This window comes from Octopus sinensis, linkage group LG17, assembly GCF_006345805.1.
Source record: "Octopus sinensis linkage group LG17, ASM634580v1, whole genome shotgun sequence".
NCBI classification, from domain to species: domain Eukaryota; kingdom Metazoa; phylum Mollusca; class Cephalopoda; order Octopoda; family Octopodidae; genus Octopus; species Octopus sinensis.
The window spans coordinates 44,825,758-44,839,511 of record NC_043013.1 but is presented as its reverse complement, the minus strand read 5'-3'; the positions used below and the strand labels follow the sequence as shown (position 1 = coordinate 44,839,511).

Here is a 13,754-nt window from a genome sequence, read left to right as displayed (position 1 = left end):
CATCAGAATCAACAATAGTACCATCAATAGTACCAACATCAGAATCAACAATAGTACCAACATCAGAACCAACATCAGAATCAGCAATAGTACCAACATCAGAACCAACAATAGTACCAACATCAGAATCAACATCAGAACCAACATCAGAATCAACAATAGTACCAACATCAGAATCAACAATAGTACCAACATCAGAACCAACATCAGAATCAACAATAGTACCAACATCAGAACCAACATCAGAATCAACAATAGTACCAACATCAGAATCAATATCAGAACCAACATCAGAATCAACAATAGTACCAACATCAGAATCAACAATAGTACCAACATCAGAACCAACATCAGAATCAACAATAGTACCAACATCAGAATCAACAATAGTACCAACATCAGAACCAACATCAGAATCAGCAATAGTACCAACATCAGAATCAACAATAGCACCAACATCAGAATCAACAATAGTACCAACATCAGAACCAACATCAGAATCAGCAATAGTACCAACATCAGAATCAACAATAGTACCAACAACAGAACCAACAACAGTACCAACAACAGTAACAACAACAGTACCAACATCAGAACCAACATCAGAACCAACATCAGAATCAACAATAGTACCAACAACAGAACCAACAACAGTACCAACAACAGAACCAACAACAGAACCAACAACAGTACCAACAACAGAACCAACAACAGAACCAACAACAGTACCAACAACAGAACCAACAACAGAACCAACAACAGAACCAACAACAGAACCAACAACAGTACCAACAACAGAACCAACAACAGAACCAACAACAGAACCAACAACAGAACCAACAACAGTACCAACAACAGAACCAACAACAGAACCAACAACAGAACCAACAACAGAACCAACAACAGTACCAACAACAGAACCAACAACAGAACCAACAACAGTACCAACAACAGAACCAACAACAGAACCAACAACAGAACCAACAACAGAACCAACAACAGAACCAACAACAGTACCAACAACAGAACCAACAACAGAACCAACAACAGAACCAACAACAGAACCAACAACAGAACCAACAACAGAACCAACAACAGAACCAACAACAGAACCAACAACAGAACCAACAACAGAACCAACAACAGAACCAACAACAGTACCAACAACAGTACCAACAACAGAACCAACAACAGAACCAACAACAGAACCAACAACAGAACCAACAACAGTACCAACAACTACTACCACTACCCTGATGACTACAACTGCACCAGGTAAATCCATGACGTCATTGCGTTAATTCTTCAACTCCTTGTCTTATCTTTTCGCATCGGCTCAGTACATAATCAAGTCAATAAGTTTTACTCGTTATCTTTGTTGCTTCTTCTTCTTCTTCTTCTTCTCTTCTTCTTCTTCTTCTTCTTCTTCTTCTTCTTCTTCTTCTCCTTCTCCTTCTTCTTCTTCTTCTTCTTCTTCTTCTTCTTCTTCTCCTTCTTCTTCTTCTTCTTCTTCTCCTTCTCCTCCTCCTCCTCCTCCTCCTCCTCCTCCTCCTTCTTCTTCTTCTTCTTTTTCTTCTCTTCTTTTCTTCTTCTTCTTCTTCTTCTTCTTCTTCTCCCCTCCTTCTTCTTCTTCTTCTTCTTCTTCTTCTTCTTCTTCTTCTCCTTCTCCTCCTCTCCTCCTCCTCCTCCTTCTCTTCTTCTTTCTTCTTCTTCTTTCTTCCTTCCTTCCTTCCTTCCTTCCTTCCTTCCTTCCTTCTTCGCCGGAGTTAACTTTACCTTTCATTGTTTCGGGCAATAATAATAATAATAATAATAATAATTATTATTATTATTATTCGTCTAGCTGGCAGAATCGTTAGCACGCCAGGCAAAATACTTAGTAGCTATTCGTCCCTATATTTGTTCCTATATGCGGGGCCGTCTTTATATTTCGGGGTCAATGAAATACGCAATAGTTCGGCACCAGGATCAATGCACCCGACTTACCTAGTCGGGTAGAATTTCAAGTCTTGTGCCTATTGTAAAAAGAATAGTTATTACTTTCATAACTTAAATGTTTTGCTTCTATGTAAGTTTACTTATTTTGTTTCCAATTTCTCCAACGAAAATTAAGAATATTTTTGTTGATATTATTTAAGATATTTTCAAGGTGGCGAGCTAGTAGAATCGTTAGCACGCTGTGGGGAAATGCTTAGCTGTATTTCGTCTACAGCTACGTTCTGAGTTCAAATTCCGCCGAGGTCGACTTTGCCTTTCATCCTTCTGGGGTCGGTAAATTAAATATCAGTGAAAGATAGGGGTCGATGTAATCGACTAGTCCCCTCCACCAAATTTCATGCCTTGAGCCCAGAGTAGAAAAGATTATTTAAGATATTCTCTGGAAAGAGAGAGTTTAAGAAGTCGCTGTATCTTCTTTGAATATGGAAAAATAACAGTCTTTTTTGTCATCGAATGAAACCGGCTGATACATACCAGCTACCAGGAAGTGTTTAATTGTAAAACATACCAAAAAATATAGCCACTATATACGTATACACACACATATTAAGACTTTTCTTTTATTGTTAAATAAAAATTCATCAAAATATTTCTCAATCATTCACAAGTTTACATATATATATATATACTCTTTTACTTGTTTCAGTCATTTGACTGCGGCCATGCTGGAGCACCGCCTTTAGTCGAGCAAATCGACCTCAGGACTTATTCTTTGTAAGCCCAGTACTTATTCTATCGGTCTCTTTTGCCGAACCGCTAAGTGACGGGGACGTAAACACACCAGCATCGGTTGTCAAGCAATGCTAGGCAGACAAACACAAACGCACACACACATATATATACGACAGGCTTCTTTCAGTTTCCGTCTACCAAATCCACTCACAAGGCATTGGTCGGCCCGGGGCCATAGCAGAAGACACTTGCCCAAGACGCCACGCAGTGGGACTGAACCCGGAACCATGTGGCTGGTTAGCAAGCTACTTACCACACAGCCACTCCTGTGCCGATATATATATATATATATATATATATATATATATATATATATATATATATATATATAATATATATATATATATATTATATATATATATATATATATATATATATAATTATTTTACTATCTAGGCAAAAGGTCTGAAATTTTGTGGGAGGGGACCTAGTCGATTAAATCGACCCCAGTACGCAACTGGTACTTAATTTATCGACACCGAAGGGGAAAGTCGACCTCGGCGGAATTTGAACTCAGAACGTAAAGATAGACGAAACACTCCTAACCATTTCGCCCGGCGTGCTAACGTTTCTGCCAACACGCCGCCTTAATATATAAGTAAAATTATTCTTTAATCAATGAACTTAATTTATTTATATATTTATTTATAGGCTGTAATTTCCTTGGCAGAGAACCCAACCTGTTCAATTGTAGCAAGTATTTTGAATGTATCTCTGGAGTTAAAGTTGAAAAGTCATGTGGCCAAAATGAACATTTCGACGGCGACCAACGACAGTGTTATCCAGCAGTTTTTGCTAAGTGCATACGTAAAGGTAACGTATTCGTATCAGCATATAGTAGTGACCCAATGCAATACGGCTTGCAGTCTAGTTATAATTAGAGGGACCCGTGAATAGTTCACGGAATTAATGGTAAATCTCTTGGGTTATTTCTGAAAGCTTTCTCCAAAAGAAAAAAAACAAACAAAACAAAAAACAACCTGATACAACCTTTAGTTAAATTGCATATATCTGCCAGGTAAATAAGCTTGAATATTTCAAGGAGTTGCACTTATGCGCATGCGTTAGGTGATTGGTGATATAAAAAAATTAGTTCAAATTAAAAAAAAATGCACATTTCACGAACCGATCACCACCACCACCACTACCACCACCACCACCACCACTACCACCACCACCACCACCACTACCACCACCACTACCACCGCCGCGATCACCATCTCTCTCTCTGTCTCTCTCTCCACTCTCTTTACCTTTCTTTAACCTCACCATCAGAACATCATCCCTCTCTTTTTTTTTCTTTTACTCTTTTACTTGTTTCAGTCGTTTGACTGCGGCCATGCTGGAGCACCGCCTTTAGTCGAGCAGATCCACCCCAGGACTTATTCTTTGTAAGCCTAGTACTTATTCTATCGGTCTCTTTTGTCGAACCGCTAAGTGACGGGGACGTAAACACACCAGCATCGGTTGTCAAGCGATGTTGGGCGGGGTGGGGGGGACAAACACAGACACACAAACATATTCACACTCCTAAACATATATATACATATATATACGACGGGCTTCTTTCAGTTTTCGTCTACCAAATCCACTCACAAGGCTTTGGTTGGCCCGAGGCAATAGTAGAAGACACTTGTCCAAGGTGCCACTGCATGGCACCTTGGGCTAAAATTATATTTCTAACTCTCTTCCTCTATCTTCAGCTAATTTTTTAAACCACGTAATATACATTATGTTCCTCCAATCACTTGTCCCTCTTGTAACGCAACTACAAGCACAATTATTATAAGATAGCAATACATTCCTTTAAAGCGCAATCCAGTTACGAATTGCTTCCCGAGAAGAAGAGATTAATTATTAAAAAATCCTTTATTTTGGGTGCATCAAGGGTGGCCAGTATCCTTCTCCTCATAATTATAAGTAAAGAACTTTGTTAATTTGAACTCTCAATTAGCTAATCATATTTTCACCAGTTACTCAATATTTACCATATTGAATGATTAATCCTTAATTCGTCCATTTGAGAAGCTTTACTAGAGTATGGTGTTATAAAAAAATGCCTTCTTGTTATCGTTGTGTAGGCCCAGTTCAGCTCCTATCGAGGATTCAGTCGGTCGTACAACGAGAAACGATACTCAGAAAACGGTACGCAAGTTATGCGATATCTCTGCTTAGCTGAGGACGAACTGTGACATGTAATTATGAATCGTAAGGGGATGTAGTGTAATAGTTAGGATATATTGTACTTCCCCAACTGTCCAGTCTATATCTGTGTGCTCATATATACGGTACACTCGGAAATGCTGTGATAATTCGTAAAGGTAATGCTGGGATCTTTCCGGTTTGAACGGCAGTTTTTAAAAATAATTTCCACGTAACTAAACACTTTTACACTTCGTATACTGGAAGAATGTGTTTATAAAACATCTTTTTCTCATGGCTTTATTGAGAGAATTCTATAGTTTGTAAGATATTTGTTGTTTTTTTCTTCAATTTCTGCAATTTCAACCAATCATTGACGTCTATTGAGGTGAAAACATTCTGTGCCGTATGAATATGACCCTCGTTTAAGAAACAGATTGGGTTTATTTACATTTGTGAAGAAAAAAAGATACCTTTCCCCCACCCCAAACCCTAACCCTAACTAGCCCTAACTAAACCTAACTCTAACCCTAACCCTAAAACAGATTGAAATGCAATAGATCGATACTAGGGTCATAATTATGGATGACAATTTCATATGACACCGCTAGAAAAAACTGCCGTTCAAACCGAAAAAATCCTAATACTGTGCCATTCTTGCAGTGTTGCACTATACCCAGTGACTAATTTATTGTTCCTCCCGCAAATTCGGGTGGTAGCCACAGCGGAGGCAGGCACGGTGTTCTCGTTCACGGTGCAGCAGTTGCTATTCCCCTGTATTCATTGCTAGTTTCGTCATCCAGCTATGAATCGAGAGGAATAGCATCCTAGCTCGGTGTTGTCGACTTGGTGTGTATTTCTGTGTGGATTTTTTTTCTATGCTCGTCTGGTCGAGTAGGAAGGGTGTTGCTTTAGGAAACTGCCGAAAGAAACAAAAAAAAAGAAAAAAATACTAACCAATGGCTGTGTGGTAAGAAGTTTGTTTCCCAACCACATGCGTAGCACATTGGGTTCGTGCCTTCTACTACTGCCTCGGGCCGACCAAAGCCTTGTGAGTGGATTTGGTAGACGGAAAATTGAAAGAAGCCCATCGTATACATACATACATTCATACATACATACATACACACACACACACACACACACACGCGCACACACACACACACACACCACACCACACACACGCGCGCGCGCACACACAAACACACAACACACACACCGCGCGGGCACACACACACACACAACACACACACACGCGCGCACACACACCACACACACACGCGCACACCCACAACACACACACACACACACACGCGCGCGCGCACACACCACACACACACACACACACACATACACACGCGCACACACACACACACCACACACACACACACACACACACACACATATATATATACACATTTATGCTTGTGTGTTTTTCTGTCTATATTTGTCCCCTGCGTCCCCGTAACATGGTGGTTCAGCAAAACAGACCGATTGAATATGTACCAGGCTTAAGAGAATAAGTAGTGGGATCGATTCGTTCGACTAAAATTTCTTCAAGGCATTGCCCCAGCATGGCCACAGTCGAATTATTGAAACAAGTAAAAAAATAAAAGATGTGAGACTACGTGGATAGATGAAGGGCAGTGTGTTGTTGCAACAAGTTTCAACCCTCGCAGTCTCTGCCACCAAAAATTACGACTACAACATCTAAGAACAACGACAGATAGGTTTTCTTTACACTGTTTCACATGAAAATTAAGTCACTTGATAATGGATAATGCGCAACTCCGGAACAAGATACTGATGGTGAGTTCTTTGATCGATGGTCAGATACCTTCTCACTTCATCTAGATCTGGCTATCTCTAATTATACCCAATACTATATATTTTACATTCGACTTGCGCTGCGGAAGATTCCCTTCATCAGCTGTCGACTGGCGACCATAACGGTTTCAACATCTGACAGCATTGCTCGTTCCAACATTGACCTGCAGCATTGATACTGTTTGGGAATGCCTTGGTTATTTTGGCCTCCATCATTAGCTTACATCCGTCTCATGTGTGTAGTAATTTTACCGATCGAGAACACAGAACAAAGACTTAAAACAGCATCAGAATGAAATTTCCCTGAATGAAGCGCTTAACTACTTAAATATAGAATGGCATGTCAGTCCGATATTACCTTCTTCCTTAATTAAATGCCAGAGCATATTACAGAAATTAGACTGAATTAGGTAAGAAAAAATTTGAGTTTATGAAATGCTGTGAGAGTGCAAGTTTGTACAAAACGAAATAAAAATGCATCTATAGAAAGGGTATTAATATTAGAGATTTTATTATTAGTCTTTCTTTTTTTTATCAATCTTCAAAAGCTTATAATAGCAGCAGACACTGTGTCCTAAGAGACACACTGTGTCTACTAGTGTTTATACCCTCATCCGCTCTTAAAACAGAAGTTGCATTTAGGAGATTTGTTCGGGATTCTTTTGTGTTATTAACAGAATTGTAAAAAGCCGTACACTGGAAAAAAACTAGAAGAGCGACCGAAGTCGTAAGCTAGATTTCTCTATAAGTCTGTGAAGTATCAAAGGTAGTTTTACTAGTACTGGTACAGAAAATATGCAGTATGATGTTTATTATAAAGAGCCAAAATCCGACTTAGAAAAGGCCTAGCTAAAGGATTTTTAGGTTTGGGAAGCATTCAGCAAATAGCGTACGACCATTGGATTTTTGTATGTATATGCATGTATGTATGAATGTTAAAACATATGTATGAATATAAGTATGTATTCTACTCTTTTTACTGGCTTCAGTCATTGGACTACGGCCGTGTAAGGACCATGTTTTTAAGGATTTTAGTCTATTATATCGACCAAACAGTACGTTTCTGATAATTGCTCTTATTGAGCCAGGAAGATGGGAAGTCAAAATAGTCATAATAGATCTCGTCAAGATTAGAACATGAAACGTTAAGAGATGTAACCAAATATTAAATCGTTTCTCCGATAATCTGCCGACTGTGATAATCCAACGCATGCGTATGTGTATGTCGTTACATTTTGTGTTACATTTTGCATTTGTATTTTTACTCTCTTCTACTCTGTCCTTCCAGATTGTAATTATACGGGCAGAAGAGCCAACCCAAATGACTGCAAGAAATATTTTGAATGTAAAACTGATGGTGAACGGGAGTTATCGTGTGGGCCAGACGAATTATTTGACTACAAACAAAAGAATTGTTACCCAGCTGTCTTTGCTGAGTGTAAACCAGGCTCCAGAATTACAACCACGGCATTACCAACTACTACTCTTCCACGTAATATAACATACATTTTCTTTTAATTCTTTCTCATGTACACTTCGGGATATTCATACTGAAGTCTTGGAACCTACAAGCCAACCACGTCGATTACGAATAGCGGTCTAAGACAGACAATCACTTGCGTTTAACTCAATTCCACTGTCAGTGCGTTGAGCAACTAGCTACGAGGTCTTTTCTCTCTCCACTTTGAAGAGAGGTTATAGGCCACCGGCCATTAGGGTCTGATGAGGCGCCGTAAAATTAAGCGGTTTATGAATGTGAAACCCAGGGTAACCCCATAGACTGGCCATAACTATCTTTATCCAATATATTTATATAATATAGTATATATATATATATATATTGGCGATTTTTTCCTTTGTCTTCCCTTCTCTGGGCCTTTCCTTCTCCTATGTTTCCGACGAAGAGCTCCGCTCGAAACGTTAAACCCTCCTTCATTCCTTCTTTCCTGAGCGTCCAATAATACTATATTTGTTCCACGTCCTCGCGTTGTGTTTTTTTGTGCTTTCTTATTTGGATTAACTTTATATATATATATATATATATATAAATATATATAATTCAGTTTTGGGTATTAATAGATATGTGGGTATTCTATTTCAGATAAATATATATAAATATATTATAATCAAGACACCACTGCACGAAATGCAGATGCATTTAATGCTAAAAGGTTATACCTGATTGATTTGGAAATTCGTTTATATATATATGTGTGTGTGTGTGTGTGTGTGTGTGTGTGTGTGTGTGTGTGTGTGTGTTGTATAGAACGAAGCGTAAATCAGAACACCTGAAATATGTATAGTACAGGGTCCCTTAAGTAAACAGAAAATTACTCATTCGTTTCATAATTAATTGTTCCCATTTCAGGGATTCACCTATTATTCTTTTTGCTTCTTAGAGATTTGGTAACATCGTATAACATATACTATATATATATTATATACTGTACTATATCTCATATACTATATACCTCATTTGCGTAGAATAAACAAATGTTGATGATGTAACAGCATTGTATATACATACATACACACACACACAAATAATAATAATAATAATAATAATAATAATAATAATAATAATAATAATAATAATAATAATAACAATAGTAATAATATGGAATAACAACAGAAAAAAGATGGTATAGGCACACGCCAGAAGAGGTCACAGAAAATGAGAAAACAATACTATGGGATATGTCAATATACACAGATGAAGAAATTAAGGCCAATATGCCAGATATAGTTGTCATAGGTCACGAAGAAAAAATGCTTTCTAATTGATGCATCAATACCAACAGATGACAACGTTTCTCTAAAAGAAATGGAGAGACTTTCAAAATACAAAGACCTGGAAACTGAAGTAACTCGAATGTGGAGTCTAAAAACAGAAACAATTCCTATCATAGTAGGCGCATTAGGTATGATAAAAACATTCAAATACATAGCAAAAACACGAGGACTTACAAGTTTATATAACATACAGAAAATAGCAGTACTTAGACACTGTACACATCCTAAGTAAAACACTTTCAATACAGTAACCATAAGAGAATCACAGCAAACCACAGCACATACTCAATGCACACAGAGCTGCACTCGGTAGTGCAGTGAAAGTACGCTATAAAAATAAAACTACTGAATAATAATAATAATAACAAAAATCATTGGATGGAATTTATAAACGTTTAATGTATCGCTACGCGCGTTTCCACAAATAACATGTCCCTTAAGATCACGGCCCGTGTTCCTGGGATGATTATAGTGCTGTCCGTAGTATCTGTGGTCATTGCAACTCGACCAGCTCGATGCAACCCCAAAGAACTGGTTCATCAGTCAACATCATTAAACTGTGGCCGGCATAATAAAATAGGAGCTTTATTTGCATATTTAAAACGTTTCCCATAAACTAAATTAAAAGATATATATATAATATATATATACTTATTATATTATATTAAACTTTTTAATACCTTTTGACAGTTATATATTAAAAAAATTAATAAATCTAAATATAAATATTAAAAAATTAAAAGTTTAAAAATTTATAAATTTAAAATTTAAAAAATATAAAAAATATATAAAAATTTTAAATTTAAATAATTTAATTTTAAATTTTATAGTTTTTATTTTTTTGTATATTATATTAATTATATTTATTTTTATGTTTTGGTTTATGTTTTTCACTGTTTGATTTGCCTAATAGTGGTTTTATCTCTAATTTAATTTATATTTATACTGTGAAATTTGATTTAATCCTAAATCTAATTTTTCCCTGTAAGTTTGGATTTACTCTCATATATATATATATAATATATATTATATATATATATTAATATATATATATATATATATCTGTGTATGTATGTATGTGTGTGTGTGTGTTGTGTGTTATAAATTCGTTTTGCAAGATTCCTGATGTAAAATCGTGTGTTGTAACAGACATTGTTGTATTTCGTGTTAGTCATTTTTTTTGCCAAATAAACACACGTACTATATATTTTTCTTCACTCTTTTAACTCATGTCCATTGTCCCTAAATCTTTCGTCACACACCTGTGACCTCTTCAGCGACACTTTTCACTTTCGTGTGTGTTCTTCCTTCACTTACTCCATTCCGTTCTTCCAAGGTGTGTATCCTGATGTGCACATGCGTTTATGTCCTTGTTTGTTTGTGTGGTGTGTGTGTGTGTGTGTGTGTATGCGTGAGTGTTTGTGTATATGTGTGTATGCTTCTGTGTGTATATGTGTATACAACTTGTGTGCGTGTCATAGTTTTTAGCATAGTGTAGCCGAGTGGGAGGCCACACTATGCTACACGATGGCACACGATGATTCTCCCCGGGGATTACGTGAATGTTATCTCTCATGACTGTGGAATACTCGGCAACTGGTACGCTAATTTAGTGAACATGCAGTTCAGTTGACAGAACAACCGAAGAGGATTCATATATGTTATATCCTACTGCATTCGTACATCTATACGTTGGTATATATACCCACTGAAGGCTTAACATAAATGTTTTATATGTACATATGCGTATGTTCATATTATCGTGCAGTATTTCTGTTTACTCAGTTCTATTCTGTCCTTTCAGCTTGTAAAAGTACTGGCAGAAGACCCAATAAAAACGACTGCAAGAAATATTTTGAATGCATCAACAACGTTGAAGTTGAACTATCGTGCGGTCCAGACGAACTCTTTGACTACATAGAAAAAAATTGCTACCCAGCTGTCTTTGCTGAATGTACACCAGGTTCCATAACTACAACCACAGCATTGCCAACTACCACAACCACAACTTTACCGACAACCACGGCAACACGTAATAAGAATATCTTCTTTCTCTCTTTAGAAAGATCCCAGTTTTGGGAAAACGTACTTCCGCCATCTTAGACCCCTCTCTCGCCGTTGGATTTCGTAAAGAAGTAAAAGATAATATATATATATTCAGAGAACTGACCACTAAAAGTGGACATCTTTTATGCTAGATATAGACGTCAAAATCGTAATTTTCCACGAAGAATGTGTTCTCAAGAAAAAATTCAGCAAAAAAACCAAAGTGTAAAAATAAGCAAGACAAATGAAAAAATACGAAAGAATATATACAACACACACACACACACACACACGCACACACACACACACACACACACACACACACACACATATATATATATATATATGTTTATATATGTATATATATATATATATTTATATATATATAAATTATTTTAACATTTAAATAATGAGGGAGATAAATTGAATATTAATTTAATTAATATCAATTTAAAACGAGTAGCTTAGCATACAAAAATCTGAAGAATCAGAGAAAATTCTAATACATGTGTATATTTAAAGGGCTAAAAAACCGGAATTTTAGCGCGCCAGAACTCAGATATTTGAAATTAACCCCAATGTAATCGGTGAAACTATGCACGTGTCTGTTTTTATACGGAAAACTGGTGGTTAGTTTTACAAATTATATTACCTGTGGAACGATCGTACTGACGAGCCCTACGGACGATTACAATTACATAAGTGATTCATTCGTTAATAGGCGAAACCCAGGTCTGCGATTAATTTTTGTTTTTTAATATAATTTTCACCTGTCTTGCCCGCATATTGTTCTGGTGTCCGCTGAATTTTTCTCTAGAGAACATTCTTTTCTTTGTAGTTTGATCTCAGGTGATCTACTTCTAGCATATGGCTAACCACGTAGTGGTTTTTTAGCCCTTTAAATATATATATATGTCAGGTTGCTTGTGAGCACTATTGGTAACCCCACTGAGCTTGCTTTGTGAGGATGGTGACTGGACATATTTAACCAATTATCAAACGTGTTTGATGATCACTCCGTTACTGTCCCGAGTATCGTGTATCTCAGATTATATTGTCCGATCTGTTGGTTTCCGTTAGGCGTTAATGTAGTGTTGTATTAATTTGAAGAAGTACAATATATGTATGTATTTATGTATATATGTTTATATATGTAACTACACGTGTGCCTTTGGTGATTTCTTCTCCTTCTTTAGACTTTTTCTTTTCTCCTTTCCGACGAAGAGGTTTGTTTGAAACATCAAACTCTCTCCTTTCACCGAGCGTCAAGTTTATGCATTTTCCATGCTCGTCTTCATGTTGTCCGTTTATATCCGTTTATTTGAATTGACTATATATATATATTATTAATAAAGTTACAAAGACATCACAAAAACTGTTTCTCAGAGTTTCACGTTCCCATATTCGTTGGACAGTTTTGGTTGAGAATGGAACAACAATAAGGCTATATGCATAAATTCGTTGATAGATACACGTTTGAAAATGGTTTTGTTTCATTGGTTCTTTCAACTAAAAGTCTTTTCAATAACCGGTTATGTGAAATTACAATTACGATTTAAAATCCTATTATAAAAATCGAAGAAAAGCTCAAATCAAAAATTAGCTTTAGTAGAAGGAAAAATATCGGTATATCCAGGGTAAATTAATTAATGGCAAAACAAATTAAAATAAATTAAAAAGATATGTCCGTTTAAAATAAAAAACATTTACAAAGAACTAACATCAGAAAAATAATATACATTTAGTAATACATACACATACCCCAAAAAAACCTAAATGTGACCGCGTGTGTACCGTTGGCGATTTTTTGCCTCCGTATTCCTTTCCTTGGCTCTTTCCTTTTCCTATGTTTCTGACGAAGAGCTTCGCTCGAAACGTTAAATTCTCCTTCTTTCTTTCCTTTCCTGAGCATCCAATAACACTATACTTGTTCCACGTCCTCGCGTTGTTGTGTTTTCTCTTTGTGTTTTCATGTTTGGATTAACTATATATATATATCCCCCCTCCCTCCCCCCCCCCCCTTACCCCCTCTTCCCTCATCTCCTCTCTCTACACTACATCATACGACTTTACACATCACATCATATATACATACACACGTCCAAACCTCTCATACGCACTAATACTCTCTCATACACACACACACACACTCTCTCATACACACACAACACTCTTATGTTGGAGCGAGGTCATTTAACCCTATTATCTCCCCTAAT

At 36.7% G+C, this 13,754-nt stretch overlaps 1 protein-coding gene across 1 annotated transcript in view; it reads left to right on the top strand.

Annotated features, from left to right (window-relative positions):
- Positions 1-1,127: 1,127 nt before the first annotated feature.
- The window catches only part of LOC118766647, a 32,904-nt gene continuing 20,277 nt past the window's right edge, over positions 1,128-13,754 (top strand). Inside the window, exons 1-4 of the mRNA XM_036510205.1 lie at positions 1,128-1,275; positions 3,382-3,543; positions 7,988-8,191; positions 11,297-11,524. Of these exons, the coding sequence (XP_036366098.1) occupies positions 1,257-1,275; positions 3,382-3,543; positions 7,988-8,191; positions 11,297-11,524 (613 nt within the window). The 5' untranslated portion in view covers positions 1,128-1,256. The remainder of the gene's footprint in view (positions 1,276-3,381; positions 3,544-7,987; positions 8,192-11,296; positions 11,525-13,754) is intronic.